Genomic DNA, 25,293 nt, shown 5'->3' with positions numbered 1-25,293 from the left:
TTCAACTTGATGCTAGTGAAACATTTCCTGCTACCACTGTGCACATTCTTTAGGCCTGACAAGTATGCAAGTTTACAACGTCATAAGAACAGTGTTCCTGCTTCAGGTTATGTGATGAGTTAGTTACTGGCCATGTGGCAATACACCTGTTGACAGACTAGCTCCAGTTTACCCAGAACACAAGACTGAACATCTAGGACTGGGATACTGTGAAGCAAAGCCAATCAGATCTGAACCTTAAGAGACACAATTTAAATTAACTTAGTGAAAAGGAATACAAACAGTACATTTTATTTCAGTTTACATCAAAGCAGAAACTTTGCAATTGTTGCCCAAAAGACACAGTAGCTGAAAAATACGACAGGCATATCTTCTTGCATGTAGAAACAAAACATCATTTGGCAAATCACTGTTCTGTGATTTGGAAGTCATCTCCTCTAACAATAAAAGCCCTAGGAGAAGACTCTGGAGATCACCACTAATTAGAAAGACAATTCAAGACTGTAGGACTAATATGACTGTCAGTGCTCTGCAGTGAAGTATCATAGAAGCAGTCACTTTAAAACATTCCACAGCAATCACAAAAATGTTCAATATGCTTGCACTGCAACACCAAGGTCATTTCTGTATTTTTTAATTGAACAGGTTTCAGAAAAAATAGGAGTTGTAAATAATTAAACAACAAAAATACCCACAAACGCACGCCAACAGTTTAATTAAATTTAGAGTTTATTCCAAAATGACTATTTCTTTCATTAACAGCAGTAAAATATTTTTCAAGATCATTACTCATGTCTTGAAACAAAAATTGGAAGCTATTACATATTCACACCTGAAATACAATGTCAAACTTTATTGACCCTGAAAGTATACAAAGAAAGTCTTTATTTCCTTTGGGTGAACAGTTACTATAAAGTTTTCTGAGGTCTCTGTACTGTTGAAGAATCCTGTAAAACACAAAAATGTTGGTAATTTATTCAAGAAGCAGCTTTACTCAAATGTACATATTATTCTACCTCAACAGTTTTAAGTCATCCCTTCCTAGAAAGCTGGTGTTTGAGCAGATTGTCCTCCTTAAAGCTGTAAGTAGTATGGAGCCTAAGATGCACCCATTCATAACACTAAAATATACAACAGTCCATCTACTTTTCACACACTGACTCACACAAAAAGTGAACGACTCCCCAGTCATGCACTTTTTCTTCATCATGAGTAAACAGCAAGCAAGTTCCTAGCTGCCGGTCAAGCAGAGCTTTAAACTCCCACCCAGCCCAGCCCGAAACCTCTGCAAGCTTTTTACAAGGCACATATATGGATATAACTGACAGTAAGGACAATGTCCAAGCAACTAACTGGAATGAGAAATGAAATGAGGTCACCCACAGCATTTGACTTGAGTGTCAGCCCCAAGTTGAATCATATCCACACAGTCCTTCAAGCTGATTACAGTGGGGATTTTTAACTGCAGCTGTCTGGTTTTCTGCAGCACAGGCTTAAGCTTAGATTAACACAACTCACCAGCATCTAACAAAATCAATCTGCGTCACAAGTGTGAATTCATAAAGTAGCCATTTCTATCTGGAGAAAGATAACTCCAGAAAGATTTCAAGCTTTTTAATGCTTCTAGGCAAAACAAGGCATCAGAGAAATACAGCAGTCTAGTATTTGCAGGGAATCTTTGCTAAATGTTATCACTTGCAGGCTCTGCCAGATACTAGGTCTGTCATATAGAAGAACAATATATTTTTAATCTTGAAAGTATTTTTATATTTTTAATTAGACCATTCATCAAGCTTCAATAGTCAGCAACAATATAGACACCAACCACCTTATTCCACTTACCTTTGCTTGGATATTGTGTAGTCTTCCATTTCCACCGCTGCAAAGCGTTTACGTCCCAGGTACCTGTGAGTGATCGCTCTTCCACAAGGATCACTGATCCTAATCCATTTAACAAAGACTGTGAGTCAAGAAAACACAAGGAATCAAACCATAGTTTATTGAAAATAGCATCACACTCATGGTCTAGTATACTGTTAGACCAGATTAGAACTTTCGTCTCTAGCATTGATCTGTTAAGCAGAGCAGTAGAGACTTTAAAAATCTGCTATGTCATGCAACATAAGGGCAACTACAGATTCACCAGGCTTCAAACTAAGAAGCTGAAGTGCTGAGAGCTTCCTCTGTGTTGTAGTAAAGTTCAGAGCCTACTAATCTCTCCATTCAAGAGCTGAAACTCACACTGCACTTTTAAAAACAAAACAGAGAACCCTCACCTTGTTCCCCATGTTTGTCATCCCAATCAAAATTTTATTATTTTAAAATAATAAACCCCTGCCACATATTATAATATAATCTACTTCTATATAAAAGATCAAATAAACAAGAAACTGAAAATACACAGTACCTGAAGGAAGTGACCAAAGTTTCAAAAACTCACAGAAAAAAACCACAGAGGAAAAAAATGTTTGTTTCCTTTAATCCTGTCCACATGTCATTAACTATAGGTACAACTTGCAATAACTAAAGAAACAGCAAAACAAATTACCACTCTCTGCACTGGTTATGGTACTGTGGGAAGTGTTATACAACCAAGAGTTCAACAGAACCAGTCCTACTGATATTTATGCAGATCTTCATGCTGTGCCTATGGCAACTTCATGTGAAGTAATGGCTTCTGTGTTGCAAAGCTGAATAAAAATAAGACCTGCTTCCCTCTGAGGTTAAAGTTATACTAGTATTTCTGTATCCACCTTTTGTGGAGTCTCTAGCATATGGAATGTTTCATTCCAGAACCAGTTCTCTTTAAAACAAAAACACTTCAAGTGGTACTCTGTCTGAAAGGATTGAATTTACCTTCAGATTTACCGTCACAGGTTGAGACAGCACAGGATCCTCTCCAACTTCATACAAGTGCCTAATTCTTAGCAGGACACGACTGAAGTCCGCATCACCTTGCTTCTGTTTACCTTTAAGAGAAAAAAAAATGCAAACATTTTCTTACTTTAAAAATAAAACCAACTTTTCAACTTTTTTTTTTTTAAGCTTTACACTCTCATAATTTGAACTTAATTCCCATTTTTTAAAATCAGCAAGAGGACTAACAGCAAGAAGTACCCAGCTCCCACTCTTGACAGGAATGACGCTAACAGGCATGATGAACTCATAATGCAGGAGAAATATTTTACTGTTTGAGTAGAGCAATTGTACAATTGCACAAATAACTATCTTGATAGAGGAATTTAACACTTTGAATAAATAGTAGTACACTTTGAATCTTCTAGTAGCCATAGAAGATAGACAGAAAAGAAAGCCAGCTTCTTCAAGTGTAACATCCAGCTACCCTTTTGAAAGCACCTACCCATGCGGACATTGTGGACCTGCTCTGCATGATTAGAGCTGTATCTCCACCCTGGAATGCTCAGAGTCTGGAGATGAAGATTGGGTGGGACAGTTACAGGAGAACCATGGACTGAATTCTGCTGAAGTTGTCTGGGTAGCTTTGGTTTATCTTCTCCATGCAAAGTGAAACAAAGCAAACATCAAACATCCATCACACATACAAGCCTGGCTAGGGTACTGTGAAAGGGTAAAGAGATTTTTGTTTTTTCTTCCAAGACAGATGCAAAGCAGATGCTATGCTTTCTGCTCCAAGGTCTTCTGAGATACAAAGCAGGAAGCAGCATGATTTTAACTGCTGGAGAAGTATATCAGAACTTTCCATAAAGAAAATTTCACTGCAGCTTGAAGTTGCTATTCCACTACCAGGCTCCAGCTTTAGTTAATAAGTCAAACAAGTATTTTTAAAAGAATGACTCAAAAATGGTCATTAAGGACTCAGCATCCAGGAAGCTGATATATGGTGCACTAGCTACTTGGCACTAATACCCTGTGTGGACATTTTGTTCTCATTAGATGCTTTAAAATTTATTCTCCTCTGAAAGTAGAGATAAGTACATAACAAGAGAAACATTTCATACACTTGGACAACAGCCATGTTTGAAATGAACGCAAAGTAATTAGCAGGCTCTAAATTTGCCTCCTAACTCAGTGTATACTAACTTTGCCACACAGGAGGCTTGAAGTCTGCATTTACAAACTTAACAGCTAAATCAGAGCAAAATAAATAAGCCATTCAGATGCTAAAGATAGCACAGGAGACAGAATGAGTTACCTGATAATGCTCCAAACATTACCACTGGCCTGTGTTCTAATGCCAATCCACTTGTCCGATACAACACATTAGTGACATCCTTGGTTCCTAAAATAAGCCAAATCACAGGGCGAACCACTGAAGAGTCATTCAAAGTGAGATTGTAATTCAGGTCCCACTGAAGGTTGTTCCATAGTCTTCTGTGAAGCATCACCTGTATTGGGAAGGTAAATATCACAACAGTAATCAGCCATCATGCTTTACTTATATTATCAGCAATCATGAAATTATGCTCTGCTATTAAAAAAAATATATATTTTTGTATGTTACCTCCACTTGTCCATTTCCTTGACTTGAGACACCATGAGCTCTTTCTGCAAGGAGCATCAGCCTTGTGGTATCATCTTCAATGTAGGCAGTCTGGACCATAGGATAATAGTTCTAAAAACACATAGTAAATCATGCAGTGATAATAATAACTTAGGTAACAGTAATGGAGAACAAAGATAAGACACAACTGACTTTGGATTACAGCTTTGTGCCTACCCGAGCCACTGTGTTATTCATATATGCCTTGAATGGTCTTTTCTGAATCTGATATCCATTGCTGTCAGTGTAGAGTAGCTGCCTGGTGTTCAAATTTGTACTTGTTCTTAGAACTGCTTCACGATTTAATTCCAAAGGCCCAATGCTGTATTCTTGCTCTATCCTATGGCAAAGCAACTTCCCATCGTAGCCTTCTGGTACTGTATACATCCTGGTATATACTGCATATATGTAATCCTGAGCGGTAACATTACTACAAAAATGAGAGGACAGATATGCAGAGTTTATAAAGTGGAGCACGTGATCTGTTATGTCAGGATTTGCAAATCATTCATGATGTCATCCTACACACAGAGAAATTTCTTGCCTGTTTTCTATATGTTTCATGTACATGTACAATTATTATTAATTTCAATTTAATTTTCAAATGTACAGATATTCAGCTGGAGTAAATGATATCCCACAATTTTCTTTGGCATTGCAAGTGTAAAGAGGACTCTTAATTTGATTAGACGCTCTGTTTTTCTCAAAATTACAAAATAATTTAAAATAATTATGACTCCCTAAGCAACACATTTACATTTTACAGAATACAGGTATTTTTTCAATCTGGGCAACATTAATTTTGATGCAAAAATTCCACTGTTTTCCAAAGGTCCTTCTCAACTACAATCCTTGTACAATGCCATGAAAAGCAAAAGGCTTCAATCAAATAACCAGATTTAAAAGAGGGTGAAGGGGTTATAGAGTAATATAATTTTAACACAGAAAAGTCGCTAGTTCATCAGGGGCCAGAGTGTCCTTGTGGAAGACTCATTTCTCCTTTCTTTAATCACTTGTAAAGAAGATATGCAGTTATAAAAATGAACCATTATGTCCAAATTCCACCCATGTAAGAAGATGTTAGCTGCACTATAAAGTGAACCACAGACGATAACTCTGAAAAAATCTTCACCTCCCTTCCTACAGTAATATATGCTATTTAAAGGAGGTGCTTCCTCAGCACTACATTTAGCAGATGCATGCCAGTTCTTTTGTCTAAATCCTAAACAGTACACAGAACTCACTGTCTAGGAGTAACTATACAGAATTAATTTCATAGATATCTACAGAGAATGAAACATTCCAGTGAAGTGAAGCTGTAATGGTATTGCACCTGTAGAAATACTGCCGTATCTCTGTCATCAACTTTCCAAAAACCACTTCCAATCCCACTGCTTTTGATACTGGAACAGCTGAAGCATTTGGGGCAAATAAGTAGTTATCTGAAATGGGTCCTTTCATCACGTCTCCATTCACATGGTACTCAAGGAACTCCTGGGTCAACTGGACAGTCTGGTTAGTCTCCCTGTGAATCCACAGAAGAGGAAAAATTATATTACTTAGAAACACAGTTTGTACATAATAGATGCAAAGCTGAACTGCAACAGGAATGAGGCTGGGAATGTAAGTAAAAAAAAAAAATCTGTTTCCTCAAAGTGAATAATTGATTTTGTAAGATTTAGGAAATGAGGATGGCAGAGAATGAAAGTGCTTCCCATCAAGACATCTGTCAGTGTGTACACAGATGGAGTTTCTATGTAATTTATACTTTTGTAAAACAGAAACATCTTAAGACAGAAACAACATCTACATTAGCTCATTGTTTTGATGTGAGAGTTACTAGAGGATCAAAAACTACCCATTGCACAAAAATGAAGTACATCACACCATATTAATGAATAAACAGGTTCACTTAACTGACTTTGTAGCCAGGTAAGTCAGCATGATGCAAGTTTCTGTATTTAACACTGGTAACAAATATAATGGCCAAGGGATAGCAAAATTTACACCCACTCAGTACCTACTTTGTCCCCTCCTTTCTCCCCTGAAGCTTACAGTTTAGCTACTCATGACTCCATATTGCAGTCTTTGGAAAGTCATATGAAGGCAATTTAAGATGTTACTGCCCTCAGCTACCTGCTCTGCTCTTTTGGAGCCTTGCTGGCAAAACAGGAAAAATAACTTATCTACTTTTATTTACTAGTCCTGTTATAGGGCATTTCCAGTGCAGGGGCAGGACCTAGAAGTTCTAACTGTTGCAGCTAAACTTTACAAGGCTTCACAGTTGAAGATCCCAATATTTTTAACCTTTCCACCCATTCTGACCTGATGCCTCGCCCTTTCCTATCGGGGTCTTGCCTGAAGGCTTGTGAAGAAAGTGAATATCCCGTTTCTCCTACATGCTGAATTCCAGCTCTTGCTGCCTGCCAGAACAGGATGGAGAGAAATGGGATTTGAATTCAGGTTTTTGTTCTTCCTCATTATATTTCTTATTATATTCCTCATGGAATCTGGAAACAGTTAGGATCCAGAGGCACTTTGAGAAAGTACTTACTCCAGGGCTCTTAATTAAGGCACATCTATACTTTTAAAGCTGATTTTAACTATACTGGACAACAAGTTCTTGCTCTATGAGGCAGAATTATGAACAAAAACACAAAGGTGAAAGTCACTAGGCCAATGCCAAAGGGGTCAAATCTTCCATCAGCACATAGCTGACAATCTGAATCCTGAGCAGGCAAAAACCAGCATAGCTCCACTGAAGCTGAAGGAATTGGCCCAATTTGCATCAGCCAAGAAAGACACTCTGCAGACCCCAAATCTCACCTCGATCTTTATTGTTCTTCCATTTTATTTGCCCAATTAAATAGAATTTCCTTAGTTAAATGTTTCCTTTCAAAAAGATTTGTAGTCTCCTACCATAGAAACAGTGATGCAGGACTTGGAAAACACTACTGATTAGTAAGCAAAAGCTCTTGCTTTATCACTTAAGGCTCATTGTATAGCCATAGCGTATGTGCTTATTTATTTTTAATACAAACACACATTCATAACCCTCTTCAGTTCTCAAGTACAATGAGATTCTGCTGATCTACTAGTTAATACTGGGATATGTCATCTTAGACTGATTGCGTGATTAAACAGGGCAACAACATTACAGAAATAGTATGGAATCACAACAGGGCTAGTGTTGATGTTTCCTGTAGGAAGGAGAACATGTGAACTGGAGACAAAAAAGAATAATTATAAAGACCATTTTGTTAGTTAAGTCTCAGAATTAAGGCACATGCTACAGTTCTTGGACTTATTTTTACGAAGGGTTTTACAGACTCTGAAACATTATTAAAACCAAGCAGGCAATCTCACCTCTCTGTAATGCTGTGCATTAGATTTGTGTTTTGGTCAAACAAGACTTGGTAGCAGTTGTTAACCACAGGAAGCAACTGTTGACCTTCTTTATCTGCACGAGTTACGTCTTTTTGTTTGTACTTGACTGATCTTCCAATAAATGCAGACTGCTTACCATTCAAGGCTTTAATACTGTATTTTCTGTAGCTCAAACCACTTATTGCAACTAGAATATAGAGATCATAGGTAGAATGGGACTCCACCGAGCTTTGAACCTGTATGTTAACATACACGACAATGCTTCATTACAGAAAATTAATTAGCAAGGCAACTATCTTCATGTGTTGTAAGCTCTAAATTACAAAAATTAACTACTACTATAAAAATAAGTTTCTAAACATGCCATTCTTATAATTCTCAACTATAATGTAGATCCATGCCACTTTTAATCGGGAGTTTGGTGAACTTGGATTAAGCTTGACCTTTCTGTGAAGGCAAGGGGGTCACTAACAAAATTACAAAGTTAGATCTTATTTTAACATGAACATGGAATTGTAGATCTTGATTTAAGATTGCATTGCAAAATGTCTATATGAGCAGAAATAATCACAAATTAAACCAATCAGTCAAATGACAGAAAAGAGACTGAAACATAAGGGAGGTGACTAGTGCAAGTATAAGAAAACTTGTGGCAAGAGGAGGAAACACCCAGACATGCCCTCACCTTAGGCAAGGCACACGGAGAGGGAGTTAGAAGCATGCAGCACACTTTTGAACAGTAAACAGAACACCAGTGTTACTCAATATCAAAATACCTTAAACAACAGTTTTTAATCATCTTTCAATTACATATATCCTGCCCATTAATGTTATATAATTTAGTACCACTTTTGGTTTGGGGCAAGAAAATGAGACTAGAGAAATACTGTACAGATTACATGGACAAAGACGTTAGTTATGACTAACCAGAAATTAAAGCACGTTGTCTGTACCTTCACACTGTGGATTGGCATATGTCCAGTTACCCACACTGCAGACCTCCTAACCTTAGTGGTTCCAGCAGGGCCTACACCCGTTCGCTCCTTTCACTATACCACCCATACATGTGGTACAGAAGGCGGCAGAGCGCTTGCCATGCCTCAATTCCTCTCAGACACATACTCACATCAGGGTCGTGAGCTAAAGGTACTTTCTCTCAAAAGGACAGAGTGTGAGATATAAACGTACTTTTGAACAGTACATACTGCAAGACCCCAAACCACATTCTTGTTACTGGTAAAGAGATTTCATTTAGCCTCAAGTGACCATCCACATGCACATATGGGTAACTTCTAGCAAAAGAGAGTACAGACCAACTCTGGAACAGAGAACTTTGTATTTTTAAAATAAAGAATTACAGCTTGACTTCAGGCCATCCTAAATCCTGAAATAAATGCTTTAAATACATGTCAATCTTCTTGTATCTTACAAGGCTGAAGTAATTCAGATGGCTGGACTTCTGGGAGGGAAGTGGCTGACAGGTAAAGGCAGTATGGTCAGTATGTGCTAACCCAGGACACTGATGGCTTCCAGATAAAGGTAGTATGGTCTTATACCATCATCATGTACACGTGCAGGAAGAGGAGACAGCTGTTGTGTATCAATACCCGACTACAATGTGCCTTGATGTCCAGTGATAGTCATAAGCCACAGATAACAGAAACTCTGTCCAGCTGGCACAACTTGCTGAGCTATCTGGCATCCCAGGGACAGAAGGGAACATTTGGAATTGTGTCATGCCTCTTCAGGCCTTACGTGCAGGAGGCATTCCTACAGGTTTATCAAGCCATTGATGATGACACACTCTCTACAACAGCAGCTCCTGAGAAAGCCTAGTGCTAGTTTTCACTTGAGGCCACTTTCTTCTCTCCCAGGGAACAGCTGGCCTTGTCTTGGAGCTTGGCTATGACAGAATGATATATCATATGGCAGCTGACTGTCCCCAGTTTCTTTTGGGCTTGTAAATAAGACCTAGATTTCTTAAATCTCCTCTCCTCCCCAAGGCAATCTCTCAATTGTACAAACAGGACTGTCAATTGTAGGGCAGAGCTTCAATCAAAAACGCTTTATTGGAAACAGTGTTTTTTATGGAAAGAAGCAAGATAAGAAGTGCCAGGTCACACACAGCAAGCATGCAAAGGACAAACCAAACACACTAGAAGAGTAGGAAGCCCTTTGGGACATTAAGACAAAAAAATTCTAGCTGAGAGAACAGGCAAGTAAAAAAAAACAAACCAAACCAAAAAACCACCACACTTGAAGGAGGACTAGGAAAATCCCTGTTTGAACTAATATTTGTTTTCAGGGTAAGGTTCAAGCCAGGGCAAACTCACAAGTGAAAGAAAAGCAACAGAAAAAAACAAAGCTGAAGTACCTGTGCTGGTACAGGAAGTCCCAGTTCATCATACACGCTCATTGCTAAGCGGCTGACAGAAACTGTGACAAAGGTAGTGATGTTCCATGCCAGTGGATTATACACAACAACATATTGGTCAACATCTGTAGCACCTTTGTGCACACAAACAAAGTTATCATTTACTAAAACTATGTATATTTAAAAATGGGATATTAAAAAGTATTTGAGATTTCTGCCTAGGTAGAACCATCTTACAAAATTTTAACATAAAACCCCACAGTAAAACTTCATGATTGAAAAAAGGAAAACATTTTCTAGTACTTCATAAAAGCCTCTTCTGCTTTATTCTTCTATTCTTTCCCCAATAAAGAGAGACTGCGTATTCAGAAAATGACACTTGAGTTGAATGTAAATGCATTTAGTGAAAATAAGCAGCAGGAGTGAGAGAGCAGCTGCATAGTGCTTAGTTGCTGGTTGGGGTTAAACCGTGACAGTGTTATATAGAAGATCAAATGAGAAGCCTAATCTAAAAACTACCCTGTAAAAAAACGAATCAGTCTGTCGCACAGCCCACAGCACTTCTTACATTTGACAGTTTAAAAAGTTTCCAAAGTAAAGATAAAAGGGAATGTACAGTCTTTAGATCCTTAAAAATTCCATTACATTTTTTACACAACCTGGTAGTACACTACGGCAACTGTGACTGTGCTTTTTACCATGTAATCTTACGTTGCATAGTAAGGTTAATTACCCCGATCAGCACCTCCCCCTTCCCTCCGTTATATAGTTGAGGTCTGAATCTGGGAGCCAGATCTGATATATACACTGGGGCAGGAGTCAGCCTAACATCAGTTTAAAGGTCCTGGTTTCAGATACTTGAGATCTGAGAGCTCATAAATTCATCTGAGTTTGCCTCAGGTCTAGCAGGTCTCTTAAGGCAAACAGGATTTTCCAGCCATGGTTCACAGAACTTAGGTGGTACATAGTATGTTGATTGTTTTGGAGGAAAACATGATAGCTTTCATAAGTTAGTCTAAAAATTGGAAAAGCTGTGTTAAAAAGTACCTGGTATTCCTGAGTCTTTATTGTAAACAGAAGAATAGACCTCTCCGTTCTTCTTTGCATTGTTCATGTCAAAGATTATGGAAGCCATTAGCTTCTTTACGTTGAATATTCCATACATCAAGTTATTCATGTACATGTCCTTCACCTTGGGAGACTCTGTGCCTGTTATACCATCATGGTGCTGGACCTTACAGTTACGAGTAGTTTGAAAGGTCACAATGCGCAGGATGACAACTTCGGATTTGCATTTGTATTAACATGTCCACTAACCTTCAGACTTATAACTTAAAATAATAAGGTATTACAGCTATATTCACAGATTCACATTTTACCTACTCCAAATTGCTATATATAGAATGAAACGGTCAAAGACAAGGTGCACACAGATTTCCCTCTATACATATTTCTCCCAATATTTAGAAATTACTAAAGTTACATACTTAGAGGAAAAAAAAAATAAAGGTTACCAAAACCAAGAATGCACCAAAAATACCATAACAAGACATGTTTTTCATTTACTACTAAGATCTGGTCAATAACTTAGCTGACAAAATATTTATTACCAGCAAAAGCAACGAGGCCTGTAAATGGTTACTGGTATGAGGCTGATCACTTAGCTGCTGAACTTTGAAGAAATAAATTTGTCCTTCTTCTAATTTGCAGAAGTAGAGATTATCAGTAGTTTTCAGTTAGTTCAGTTTTTGTTTATTTTATTTTTAAAAACCATTTTGTAAATAACAAAACTAACATTAAGAAAAGGAATTTCATGTGCAAAGTTTGAAATCACATAATCTTTTACCAGCTGAAGAAAACATTTGCCAGTAACCTTATCTTGAATGCATGGCTAAGGGGCTGAAGTAATGTTTCAAGATGTTTTTTTGAAAAATTGCTCTATTTTTGCTTGTGACTTGCTAAAGGGGAAACTTTTTTCTAAAAAACACAAAAGCAACCTCAAGACACTCCAGTTGAAATGCTTAAACAAAGCTTTGCCTTTGGGCAATAAACATTTTCATGCAAATTAAAAAATAAATCAATCTTTACCTCTGAAACTGCCCATCTAAGGCTCTGAAGTTGCTTTAAGGCTCCACATTTGCAAATAGAACTTGCTGGGTGTTTCTGGACATACTGTGTGAAAAAGGACTCTCCAGCATAAAGCAGTGAACTTGCTCGCCTTGCGATTCCTTTTAATGTGCTCCGAGAAGTATAAAACCCAGTCCATGCTTGAAATGGCTCTGTTAAGAGTTGAACAGATCCAATACATGTCAAAATACAATTTCAGTTATCACTTGTTTGTTACTTATTAGACTACTACTGTACAACTTCTTATATGAAACCTGCTGTTGGTTTACACACCGGCCATCAAATGTAATAGTTATAAGCCCTACAAAGAAACATAGCCACAAACATGCATTTTGGAAAACTACAATCTTTTATACAGGTCTAGTAACATGAGTGTTGAACAAAGCTGTTTATCGACTAAGTTAACCTATGTTTGCAGAAATTTCTTCTTTGTGGATCTGCACACAACTTCTGAAGTTTTGCTGAAGCATATTGTATTACTCACAAATAAAGAAAGTGGATTATAATCCTTGTTTACTGCTTGATACAAGCTCTCTATATTCCCCCCTTTTAGTCAAAGGGATTTATCTTAAATTTCATTTCCTCAAAATGGAGTAGAAACAGTGATGTGATAACGTGACTCCAAACTACATCAAAAGATGCCCTCAAGTGGTCAATGAGAAGTATTTCAACAGTTACTTCGTGCTAATATGTTCCAGTACTCCATAGAGTAAACTAGGAAAACAAGTATTTGTTTTTAAAACCTCCAAATACCTACTTAGTGGTTGGGTTTTTTTGGGGAATTTTTTTTTTTTAAATATACCACTGATAGTTTTTTCAGAAAGAAGTTGCAGATAGTGCTTTATAAAGTGCATATGTGCAACCATAACAATCTCCTATCAGCTTAGGATCAAAGGCAACAATTAGAAAATGGGATCTTTTGCTCAAAAACCAGGACAAATAGTTTTTGGCCTGAAAAATGCTAGAAGTTCCAACAGAATGAAATTCATTTCAGTTTTCAAGGCTACAAGCAGAAGAGTCACATATGCATACTAGTACAGTACAATGAACATAAGAGTAGAAAAAGGAAATACTTATCTGGGACTTAAAACTTGAGTTTCCAAGGCATATGTCAGAAGTGACACTGAGCCCAATAAGTGACTCACAATAAAATGGCATAGAAAGAATAAGAGAGGATTAATCATCAAGAAGCAAGATAGTATGTGGGAGAAAGTGCACTCAAATCTACACTGCAATTGCAAGGCACAGTCAGCCATTTGGGGAAGAAATTGCATCTATGTGTGGGCACCCACCTGGAACATTGAAGGTGCTGCTATTATGCAAGTGAATGGCAATCGACTACTGCCTGTAAATTATGCCAAAAGATACAGGTAAGAGCTCAGATGTAAAAGGAAATTAGCATTTAAAACTGGCAGTGCACTTCTCAGCAAGTTGTTAGATATGACATGATCCCTAGAGGGAGGTGAGTAAGTAAGGAATTAGTCCATGCAGTGATTCAGAGGAAGCAATAGTTATTTTTATTAATTTAAAAGTTAACAGACATATTACAGAATGTTGGATGTATAAGCTAAATTTGGGTTGTAATAGTCCGAGATATACATCCACAGTGCTAAAAAACGTGATAAAGTAGTGGTAGCTACAACTATATGGAATGGTATTGTCGTGGTTTAACCCCAGCCAACAACTAAGCACTACACAGCCGCTCCCTCCCCCCCCCCCCCCCCCACCGTGGGATGGGGGAGAAAATCGGGAAAAAGCAGCAAAACCCGCAGGTTGAGATAAGAACGGTTTAATAGAACAGAAAAGAAGGAACTAATAATGATAACACTAATAAAATGACAACAGTAGTAATAAAAGGATTGGAATTACAAACCATGCGCAGGGCAATTGCTCACCACCCACCAATTGACACCCAGTTAGTCCCTGAGTGGTGATCCCCCAGCCCCCACTCCCCCCAGTTTATATACTGGGCATGACATCACATGGTATGGAATACCCCTTTGACCAGTTTGGCTCCGCTGCCCTGGCTGTGTCCTGTGCCAACTTCTTGTGCCCCTCCAGCCTTCTCGCTGGCTGGGCATCAGAAACTGAAAAATCCTTGACTTTAGACTAAACGTTATTTAGCAACAACTGAAAACATCAGTGTTATCAACATTCTTCTCATGCTGAACTCAAAACATAGCACCGTACCAGCTAGTAGGAAGACAGTTAACTCTATCCCAGCTGAAACTAGGACAGGTATTTTAAGGATATCAATGATATTTTAATGATAATCCAGGAAATGAAAAAAATTAATGAGTCTAGAAACTGAGAAGTTAGTCATACCTTCTCTCTGCATACTTCCATATGAGGCCTAAAAGGGCAAATTTACTGGGGAAAGGATTTAAGTGATGTTGGGTATGGCATGCCTTCTTTCATATTTTCCAAGTACTTTTCAGCTCTGCTTTAAGAGCTAAGGTAGTGCAGCAAGTAAGAAGCAAGCAAACAACAAGCAGCTGCAATGAATTTGTGTCACATCATACTATGAAATTTCAGAAATACAGGCACTATTTTTACCTTTTGAGACTTCAGTTATAACACAATTCCCCCCTCGCCCCCTCAAATTTAAAACTGTTTTCTTTAATGACAAAGACAAGACTTTCTCCTAGAGCTACAAGAGACTTTAGGGGCTCATTGACATTAATGTTTTGTTTGGACCAGGAACATGCTTTTGAAATGAATCTACCAGTCACCCTTACCTAGTATGCTTTCTTTTATCTATCTATCTATCTCAAAGATTCATTTTGGAGCTTACACACTGGATTCCTGATGGGATGCAACAAGCATTAATGGGCATTCAGTCCATATGACCAGATTATACCCAATGTACCTGGAGTTACGTAGCGTATGGACATCAAATCCTCAGTACCAACTGTTTCACTTTCAGCACTCCTATTCCACTGTACTAATAAAGAAGTACCCTAAGAGCTTGCCTTGGTCCCATGGTTACCTGCCTCGCTTCTCCTTCAGACATTCATAGATTACCCCATGTTGCATTTTCCATCTCTGATCTAATCTATGCATAATCCAGTTCTTTTAAACAGTAACAATGGGACATGGCTCTATTTGGCCATGCATCCATCTGTTTCTAGTTATCTTTCAGTTTATCAGGTTTTTTTCAGCTCCCTGGATCCTGGAGCACTGTGTCCTTACTACAGCTCATTTTTGGGGAAGAGGAGGAGAGGTGTAACATGCACATCTAATATTGCAGAATACCTACGAGACTACAGATTATTTGTGCATGCTAACCTGTGGGAGGCAGAAAAAAGAATTAATTCCAAGTTAAATGTCCAAACATGAAAGAAACTGTCAAAATCTATATTAGAAGCAGAATGAGTCCTAGGATCTCAGCTTTATAGAGTTCAGACAGGACCCCTCCAATGTCACATGAGACACTCGTGTTAGCTGAGCTGGTACACCTCTGCAAGGCACCTTTGCTATCACTGCTGTCTGCTAACCAGTTCACAGTGTGTTACATACTTTGCAGCCTTTTTTTCCTTCATCCATCCACTGAAACATCTTACTGAATTTCAGCCAGGTGGCCTAGGCCTACAGGTTTACCTCATTGCTCACTGTTTTCACTGTAACAGAACCTGATTAGTGCTGTATCTATGCATTTCTTCAGGCCATTAAAAAAATGTGGATGACATTACATACATGAATATACCTTGTGCTTAGCTTTCCTTTGCACGCTAGTGTTATTCAAAGACAGCAAAACAAAAACCTCAAGTTAGATTTCTTGCCAAGTTTGCCTATGTCTATACTCTTCGTTTCAGGGTCTCTTCCTCCACCCATTGCTTCCAATGGTTCCAAAGAACCATTGCCAACCACTGCCCTACCATCTTTCCTATACCACTAAGTTGTGATCAACTTGTCTATTTGATGACACCTGGTAGTGTAAATAAATGTTACAAGGAGATGGTGTTTTTCCTCTTACTTTATTTCTCATTTTCTCAATTTCCCTGTATTAAAATTTTAAATATGTACATTTGAGGCAGACATTATGCAGTTGTGAACTTAATTACCTGTTGAATATGGAAGAAAGTCTTGAGAGTCCCGAATTTCCCATGTAAGATTTCTGCTATAAATTGCTTGGAAGTAATCACCAACAGTAGCATACTGGACAGTCACTCCAAACTCATCAGAATGCTTGTTAATATAATCCAACAACCGGTCCATGTTGGAGTACTGAACAGATGCATTAAAGAACTGTTTGTCACAGCCCTGAAATTCCAAAAACAGAACAGTGAGATTTGGGTCACATAATTTAGAAGGATCTTTTTTAACACTAGTCTATGTCAAAGTGGTATTTCTTTTCATCTTGACTCCCCATATAAAAGTTATTTGTTATAAAATGTCAAGAATGGGTAAGGTTACTCACACAGATCAGCTGATAACCAACCAGCATTACAGACAGGGAGAAGGGTGTTGACACACCATGCTGTGCAAGAGCATGAAATTTCATGGTAGCAATTGGAAAATACATGCATGCATGCCTGGAAATATGACTTTTGCTTCATTTCACACTGCATTTCTCCCACTCCACAGAAAATAAGGAAGCTCTTCCTAGAGCTGTAGAACAAGGATATCCAGGAGAACCTGCTGTGGTCATCACATCCACTCGCTATCTGAACAAAACTTTGCACAGGAACGCTTGAACTTCTATACTGCCCACAGTCCAGTGCCTCCTCCTGCACAACTATGTCCTTCGGATCATGAATGCATGCAGGTTTGTCCACATAAGTCATCACAAAAGTGCCAATAGTCTAGATGTGAGGTCTGACCTTAAATGGGAAAGCGTGTATTTCCCGATTTTTTAACTGAAGGGGGAAAACCCCCCTGTATCCCATTACTCCAAACTATTTGTACTCATGAAAAAATAGCAAGCTTAGCTATAGAGGTATCTGTATATCTGTTTGCCTATTTACATAGAACTATGAATGAGTAACAAACTTTTATTACTTTGTTTAAAGCTTATTATCACAAGCACACAAATCAGGAAGTCAGAGACTGAAATTTTCTAACATTACTGCAAAACTGCAGGTTTGGATCTAGACATTTGGAATTTATTTGTACTATTCAAGACTCCCTCCTCCCCATTCCAGCATAACTTTCACTATAGGACTACTACAGAGTATTATATCCCACTTCTCCCCTCAACCTCTTAAAAAAAAAAATAATAATAAAAAAAAAAATCAATACAAGTAAGAGTGTCACAAACAAAGGAGAAAAACAAATCAGTGACTCAAAGCTGCATCAATCAGAAAATGTTTGCTCTCTTTTGTGGTGAAATACCCACCTCAAGAACACACATCATCCTTTAATATTTTAATTATGAGACCTAAAGTGTCCATCAAAATTAAAATACAGACTGTACATTCAGTTTAGGCAAAGTTATTCTTTTCTAAGGACTTAAAAATAGCAAGAGCATTATCAGTGCTACGTGTACATGTAGAACGTAATCAACACAGCATATTGCTGAAAAAAGTGGATGACCAAGCTGGCGTATACTTATGTTTCTAACTAAAATACAAAGACTGTATAAAAAAAAAAAGATTACAAATCAGTTAGCAAAAGACCTTGTCTACCTAATGCGTAACACGTTTTCTTGTAATGCTATCATTTTTCTTAATATAGAGTTATGGTGTGCCAAGCAGTTATGTAAAAAGATTATTTAAATAGACAAAACAAGGAGAGAAAAAAGGAAGCAAAATTGCAATATATAGTTTCACAAGAGGTTATCTTTACAATTTTGTCACATTTCTTTCTATATTGAGTAGGGTGGAAGACTTGGTAGACAGCTGGCAGACTGTACAAGGAAGTTGTAGTTTTTAAAAATCATTACTACTCAGACATTTGGACCCCACTTACGAGTAAACCACTTTACTGACATGTGGTTAGTATCTGCATTTTTGCAGTACATACTGTAGCAAAGTACCATCTACCTACTGTCCATACTGTACTTGCCACTTCTAAAGCAAATGCTGATCATGCACTTACCCATGGCCATAAAACATCACTTGTTCGGAACCAGGCTGCTCTCTCCTTAATGTTTGCCACCATGGTTTTTGCATACAGATGGATGTTAGTATCTGTAACAGGGAGACTCATGTTTGGATAAACACCATCTTTTGGTGGATCTGGGAAAGCTGCAATTCCATTCCAATAAAATCCTGATCTAAGTAGAAGGAGAACGCAATAGGCTAAACAGGGTTTATTCAACTGGAAAAAACACATCAAAATGTGCTGGGATAAAACGCAGACACACAGGGAATAAGAAGCAAAAAAAATTCAGTTTATATTCATTGCTAGTATTTAGGTTTCAGTGTTTATTCGGGGGTGGCGGTAGGGGAAAGGTTGTCCAGTTTTCTTTTTGCACTGTGCAACTTTCCAAGTCCCTGCTGCTTGCTCGCACAGATTAAAGAAATCATTGGACAAAACAACAAGCTCTGTAACAATAAGGATGTTCCCCCAAGTAGACTTTGTTTACAAAGGGTATTTTATTGGATAAGCCAGCAAGCAAAATAAAAAGTTTTCAGAAGTTCTCAGATTTTTTTCACAAAGTAAATGGAAAATTTTAGTTGCTTTAGTTTATACACAATCTCAGCCAAATATAATGGTGAAAATGTCACATAGAAAATCAATTAGCAATAGCCAGGTCCATACTGAGTATCCTGGAGTTTTTAAATCTTAACTTTCCAGACAGAGAAACAAAATCCCAGTCCTGGTTTGGAAGTTTTCTGTTTATAGCAATTGATTTTTTTCACATTTTTATTCTGTACTTTTTTTGATAAGGACTGACATGATATATATACGTAGATGAAAGCAGTACCTGTGTTCCAAGCCTCCTGGTGCTAGAAAACATTATTTTTAAAGTCTTATCAATATTTTGAAGTCTTTTTAATGCCTGTCAGTAGTTAAGTGTCACTTTTGAGCATTCAGTTGTTAGGTACTGAGCAAACATCATGTATTATGGTGGGTAGCTGGGGTTGCGTAATAATCCCCACTCAGATTTACAGAATCTAGGCATCTCCTAGACCTACTGCAGGTCAGAAGAAAGCAGTAGAATACTGTTGAAAGGAAACAGTCAAAGAAAATGCTTAAACTCCAACAACATGAACTCTCAGAAGTGATAAATATTTATGCCTATTTGGGAAATCTTCAGACCTGTTTGAAAAAGGTATTTGTGATGGGGTGCAGTAGCTGTACTGATCCATAACATGGGTGAAGATCTCCTGTCTTTCAGATAAGGAAGGAGAGCCCTGCCATACAAACTGAAGCTTCTGGAAAACAAAAAAGGTAAGAAACCGTTACCCTTGATGACAAGTGCAGAAATACCATCATTAACAACTTAAGACTTCAGAGTACCTATCTTCCTTTACACCACTTGTAATATTTTAAGTGCTTTTACTTAAGACCAGCCAACAGCAACCCAAGCAAGGCCACATACTATATACAGGAGGTTATAGTATTGCCCCTTTCTGTTTGAATTGATGGAGAAGTAGAGGAGGCAGCATACTGCTAGCATACTGCTAAAACCCAGATGTAAGCCTAGCTTTTCACAGGAATTACACCTCACTTGTTTCAGTGGATGTTGAACACCTCTAAGCTAGGAAAGACCCAGACGTAGTCTGGATTGCACCATAGTCAGTGGGAATCAATGTTTAATCAACTGGAACAGAATTTTTACAGTTTTGGAAGCCTCCAGACTGTCAAGTGCCAGAAAAAAAATTAGATGGAAAAAGATTGTCAAAATCTCATAAAAGATTTTAGAAAGGAAATATCGCAACTCACTGCAAACATAAGGTGGTAGGTCCTGTCTTCACCAAATTCAAGAGAAATTCTGTTCTTTTTCAGAAATGCTTGAATTTCACCCAGGAATCATAAAAACTGCCTAATGCCCACCTCATACTAGAGAAAGCCCCTTATTTTCACATAATTTAGTGTGTAAAACTGATAACAGACCAGGATCCAACACTGTGATGTGAAAAGAAAAACATCTACTCTGTATGGGACACCGTGTGAGAGAAGGCAGAACATGAAACAAAAACCGAGCTCAGCAAAAAAATGATTAGCTGCCACCCTAACTGACCTAGTATTATCACTTTTACAGGCACAAATAAGTGTTCCGAGCGTGACAACCATTGTGCCCAAACATACACACTACACTTTAAAACAGTCTCTATAAAACCCAACATATCTAAGATTTTCTCAGGGGAAGCTGAAACCCATTCTAGAGGCTTCCAGTTCCAACAATCCTAATTCAATGACAGCTTACGCCTTGCCTAACTGCCTGTGTTTTGTGTCTTCTTCAGGCTAGACTATACATTATCCTTGGCCAGAAGTCATGAAGACATTACTTGGCCATATTGCATGATTATGATTCAATGTATTTCACCATGACCACATGCAATCAGCATGTCACTTTTAGAGAAGAAATACGTACATTTCCTTACACAGATCAGAGAGATGCTTATCTTAATGTCATGGTTTAGATTACTGTAAGTAGAGGCTCGCAATGGATTCCATTCCTAGGGGTATTTTTACCTTGTTTTTCTGCATGTCAGCCTTCAGATCATAATCAATCCGAGAAATAAGATGAGCATTAAAACCAGCCAGAGAAAAAAGAGTTGGTGTTGTAGCTGAAGCTCCAAAAGGATCTATGTGCCAAGAAAACTGAGGCCTGATCCCAAAAGTTTCATACAAAAATCCATGGCCTTCTGCAAAGCAAAATTTGTTTTTGTTAGGAATACTTTTACAAGTTCATTTTATAAATTCAATAGGCATATAGTATTGCAGATAAGCACTTAAAGGATAGCTTTTTGTGCTGTTTTCCAAAGCATTTAAAGTTTCAGGAATTTAATGATTCACAGCAGAAAGTTTCACACTGACTACATTTATTTTGCTATGCCAAGTATAACTTATTAACATTATAAAAGAAGAATAACAAAAAGGAATTATGATTAGAGGCAGGCCTGGGAAAAAGTACTTAGATACAGATTAGGTTAAGGCTAACAGCCAGGTTGGAGTCTGTAGGAAAACAACAAGCTGGGGTTTAGTTTGTGTTTGCTCAAATCATACCACTCATTCTCAGAGAATTTCAGTCTCATATCAATGACAAAGGGACAGGGAAGCCATCCAGTAATCAAAACTAATATGAATACGATCCTCAATCATAAAAAAAGAAAAAAGCTAAAGGTTAATAGCAATCTTGATACAAGATGTTATTTACAACCAATGTTATTAATTTTGTATTGAAATGAGTATCAGAAAAAAGAAACCCTCAAACCAGAAAGACCAGACAATAGAATAAATTCAGACAAACAATTTAAATGAAAGGAAGCCAATCAGCTAAGCAGTAGATTTTATTCAGAGCTCCAGTATATGGCACTAGGATTCTCATAATCAAAAAAAACCCCAAAGAAATAAAGTTTGCAGATCTTAATTTCATAGTTCTGGAATTGTGCTCAGAACTATTTGAAAATACAATCATATCTTCTCCATTTTGGACTAACTCCATTCCAAATTTTAATATCACGTTTGAATGACCGAGGTTGCAAGGCATTCTCTTTTCATTTCATCCTTCCCATGGTTAATGTCTTCTCTAGTGAAAATATTCACAATGTGTTTATTTTAACTCTTTTGACTGAAGTACATTTTAGGCAGAGTTTACTAGGCTCCTCCAAAACACAGCTGGCTAGACAGACAGGAGAAGACATGAAATGTAGACCTTAAATGTCAGCACTGGCTTTGTCTTCTCAAGATGAACTCCACACACAGTGCGAGGATACATTTTTTTGTTTGTATGTACTCAAACTGAGCAGAGTGCTTTCAGGAAAAATAAATGGGGATTTTAAAATGTATTAATATTTTTGCTCCTGCTGAATAAATTACCAAACCTGAATTTTCTTTGTAAAAAAAAATTATGTTTATACACAGAACAAAATATTAAGTTAGAAATAATGTTTTTTGCAGCTGACTCCAATGAAAGAAAAAGCTGTATTTGCATTTACCAGAAGGACTCTTCAGACAGTATTAGTATTTTCTTTGGAAAAGTCATGGGTTCCGTGTACTAAGCCCATGTAACAACCTTTAAACACAGGAATAAGGTGAGGGGGGAAAAAAAAAAATAAAAAAAATGTTCAGCCCCTCTCCTCCTCTTGGCCAGAGTGCGATGTGGTGACTCACTGAGATGAAAAATCAGCTGCTACCCCTGCGCTCCTGATAAACACTGACAAGCAAAGAACAAGGCCAGTGGTCCTGCGCAGTCAGATTCAGCAAATGACAAAAATGTTTTCTGACCCTTTACTCTCCCATGTAGAAAGCTGCCCAGAGTGTAGTTCTGAAATGGGCAGGGTTTATATCAGCCATGACAAACAGCTGGTGCTAATACAACCCGTCCCACACCCAAAAAGCATGCTACTCCCTCATGGCATATTACAGGCATCTATAGCACAGTGGTGGCACAATTTATCCTGTTTCTTTTTTCAATAACCGGATGGAGATAAACGTAAATACTAAGACTCCTTAAACCATTAGATGGAGAGGTGTAACATACAAATGGCTGGAAGCAGAAGCTAGAAGATTAAAATGGGAAATAGTGCATCTCTTGGAAATATACACCTATTTCTAACAGAGGCTGCTGATCATGATTACAAATGGGACCTTCTTCGTCAAGCAAGTCTTTCAACTAAGTTCAGCGACCTTGGTGACCCACGTTCTGCAGAAGACTTTACCTAAACGATAGAACCTTGCCACACTGAATTGCTAACGGATATTTTCTTCTGGAGCATTTCATACCCTCAATTTCACCACAACTATCTTCCTGGGAGCTTAAGCTCTCAAACACACACACACACAAGGCCTCTGCTCCAAAGGAGTTTATAACTGACATTGATTAAACTGCAAGCCAGCTTTAAGTTACCCTCCTGCTTACTGCAGAACTGCTGTGTTTGGTTTTGTTTTTTTTTTAAAGCAAAGATTTTTATACTGATAACCCACCAGCAAGTAAAAAATAAGTGATGCTTTGATCAGCTCCTAGAGTAAGAAAATAACAGCAATCTTGGGGTGGAGAAATGAAAAACAAAACTCCCAAGGTCACAACAACAAAAAATAGAAGTTAAATGCAAATACGCATACCCGTCAACTGTAAAATTTGATCATCAATTAGTGTCACAGCTTCATCATGCATCACTTGTCCTCCAATGACAAATTCCAATCGTCCCTCCTGAAGCAACTGATGGACCTATGATATTGAAATTAAGACACAGAACATAAACATTATTTCAGTCTTATCCAGAAAGGCTGCAAATTCATTTCAGATCACAGCACATTACCTAAACACACTTGTCAAGAAGGCATCCATGACAAAAATGGGATAAAAGGCTGTCTGTACTGAGTGCTATCAAAAGGAGAAGGGGCGGGGGGGGGGGGGGGGGGGGGAAGCTTATTAATGTGCTGCACAGTGCATTGATTTACCCAGCTTACACTGAAACCAGGTAGCAGGCACAAACGACGTACTGCCAGGTAGACCCTGACCTTCTGGTGTTTCTCAGCAGGGCTGTTACTGTGCCTTTATACTATCTAAACACCAGACTTGTCCCCATACACTATGCTGGCAGCAGCCTAGGATCCTGCCTCAAGACAGCTAGAGCTGGAGGATTAAAACAGAAGATACTAGTGCTTCTCCCAAAGGCTGCATTTGTCTTGGGAGCAATACGCAACCCCATGCAAGCAGCAGTGGCCAGGCTCCCAGGGTTTCCTTTAGTCTACTACCTCTGTAACAGTTTGGAGACTGAGACCTGTGGGATCTAGGAGGGAGACAGAGTGTGCCATCACACCGTGGCCACAAACACATCCCTTCTGCTCTGTATGCATCTTCCTTGCCTTCAGTGCTTGGACAGGTTGCTCAACTTGTGAGAGACAGAATGCTTTATTAAGAAATAGTTATTTCACATGGAGCAGGTTTGCCTGCATGATAAACCCATTGCTAACCTTCATTTCTGGTCTCTTTTTCCCGGTTTAAAAACTGTTGATATATTACGATCTGTTCAACTATTGAAGGTTTCTCTGGGGTTTTTTTGGTGTTTTGTTTTAATTTCAGCCACTAGAAACAACAAATATGCTGACAAGTACAATTTTCAGCAAATGTGCTGGATGGCAGGGGGGCAATGTTTGGAGGGAGGGAGTAATAGTCTGTGTCCCTTTTCTAGAAGTGTTAGGGAGTCTTCTATTTTTATTATAGTTACTTCACTACCTAGAACTTCAAATATACCTCAAACTTCTGACAACGAAAGTTTATATAAATATGTATTTGAATCTCCACCTTTTTTTTTTTTTTTTTTTGGAATCTGTCATGTAGGATGCCAATTCCAGAGCTATTATGTTTATTTCCCCAGGAACCTTCAGTGAATGCCCCTGTGTCTGCTCAGATATGATGCCAGATTGTCAATTTTGATTATAATCATTTCTCTCGTTCACAATGTTGTGAAAACGCTTCAGGGCTCAGCATTCATAAATTAGTTCCAGATGACTGTGGTGACTGATTAGCATGCTGGGAGACCAGATAACTGATATCTGGTGTCAGCACAGAACTGGTCCTGACCTACATGAAAAGCATCTGTGGCTATTATTCCCCATTTGGATGGATGTCCAAAAAAAGATACCTCTTTGGGCTATGGAAACCTTTTTTTAATATAAGTTTTGTGGAACCACTGAGAGGCTGAAAACACACGAAAAATAATTCAAGTAATTTAAATAATATCTGATCCTAGGGTTCTTCCTTAAAAGAAGAAAGAAAACAATATCTCTAATGGCAAGCACTTTTGCTGACCAGAACTGGGCA

At 38.1% G+C, this 25,293-nt stretch overlaps 1 protein-coding gene across 4 annotated transcripts in view; it reads right to left on the bottom strand.

Annotated features, from left to right (window-relative positions):
* Positions 1-265: 265 nt before the first annotated feature.
* Positions 266-25,293, bottom strand: part of MAN2B2 (mannosidase alpha class 2B member 2) — a 33,859-nt gene continuing 8,831 nt past the window's right edge. For 3 of the 4 annotated variants that reach the window (XM_049792270.1, XM_049792244.1, XM_049792262.1), the window contains 17 exons: positions 23,589-23,694; positions 20,997-21,169; positions 19,617-19,732; positions 18,450-18,627; positions 16,475-16,673; positions 12,372-12,562; positions 11,331-11,517; positions 10,284-10,417; positions 7,889-8,145; positions 5,856-6,047; positions 4,700-4,952; positions 4,484-4,594; positions 4,175-4,367; positions 3,362-3,514; positions 2,857-2,969; positions 1,843-1,960; positions 266-947 (listed from right to left, as the gene is read on the bottom strand). In XM_049792270.1, coding sequence (XP_049648227.1) covers positions 853-947; positions 1,843-1,960; positions 2,857-2,969; positions 3,362-3,514; positions 4,175-4,367; positions 4,484-4,594; positions 4,700-4,952; positions 5,856-6,047; positions 7,889-8,145; positions 10,284-10,417; positions 11,331-11,517; positions 12,372-12,562; positions 16,475-16,673; positions 18,450-18,627; positions 19,617-19,732; positions 20,997-21,169; positions 23,589-23,694 — 2,769 coding nt within the window. In that variant the 3' untranslated portion in view covers positions 266-852. The remainder of the gene's footprint in view (positions 948-1,842; positions 1,961-2,856; positions 2,970-3,361; positions 3,515-4,174; positions 4,368-4,483; positions 4,595-4,699; positions 4,953-5,855; positions 6,048-7,888; positions 8,146-10,283; positions 10,418-11,330; positions 11,518-12,371; positions 12,563-16,474; positions 16,674-18,449; positions 18,628-19,616; positions 19,733-20,996; positions 21,170-23,588; positions 23,695-25,293) is intronic. The other variant, XM_049792254.1, reaches the window with a different exon arrangement.

Source organism: Accipiter gentilis, chromosome 3 (genome assembly GCF_929443795.1).
Source record: "Accipiter gentilis chromosome 3, bAccGen1.1, whole genome shotgun sequence".
Taxonomy (NCBI): domain Eukaryota; kingdom Metazoa; phylum Chordata; class Aves; order Accipitriformes; family Accipitridae; genus Astur; species Astur gentilis.
The sequence above is the reverse complement of the archived record's forward strand: the minus strand, read 5'-3'. Positions and strand labels throughout refer to the sequence as shown.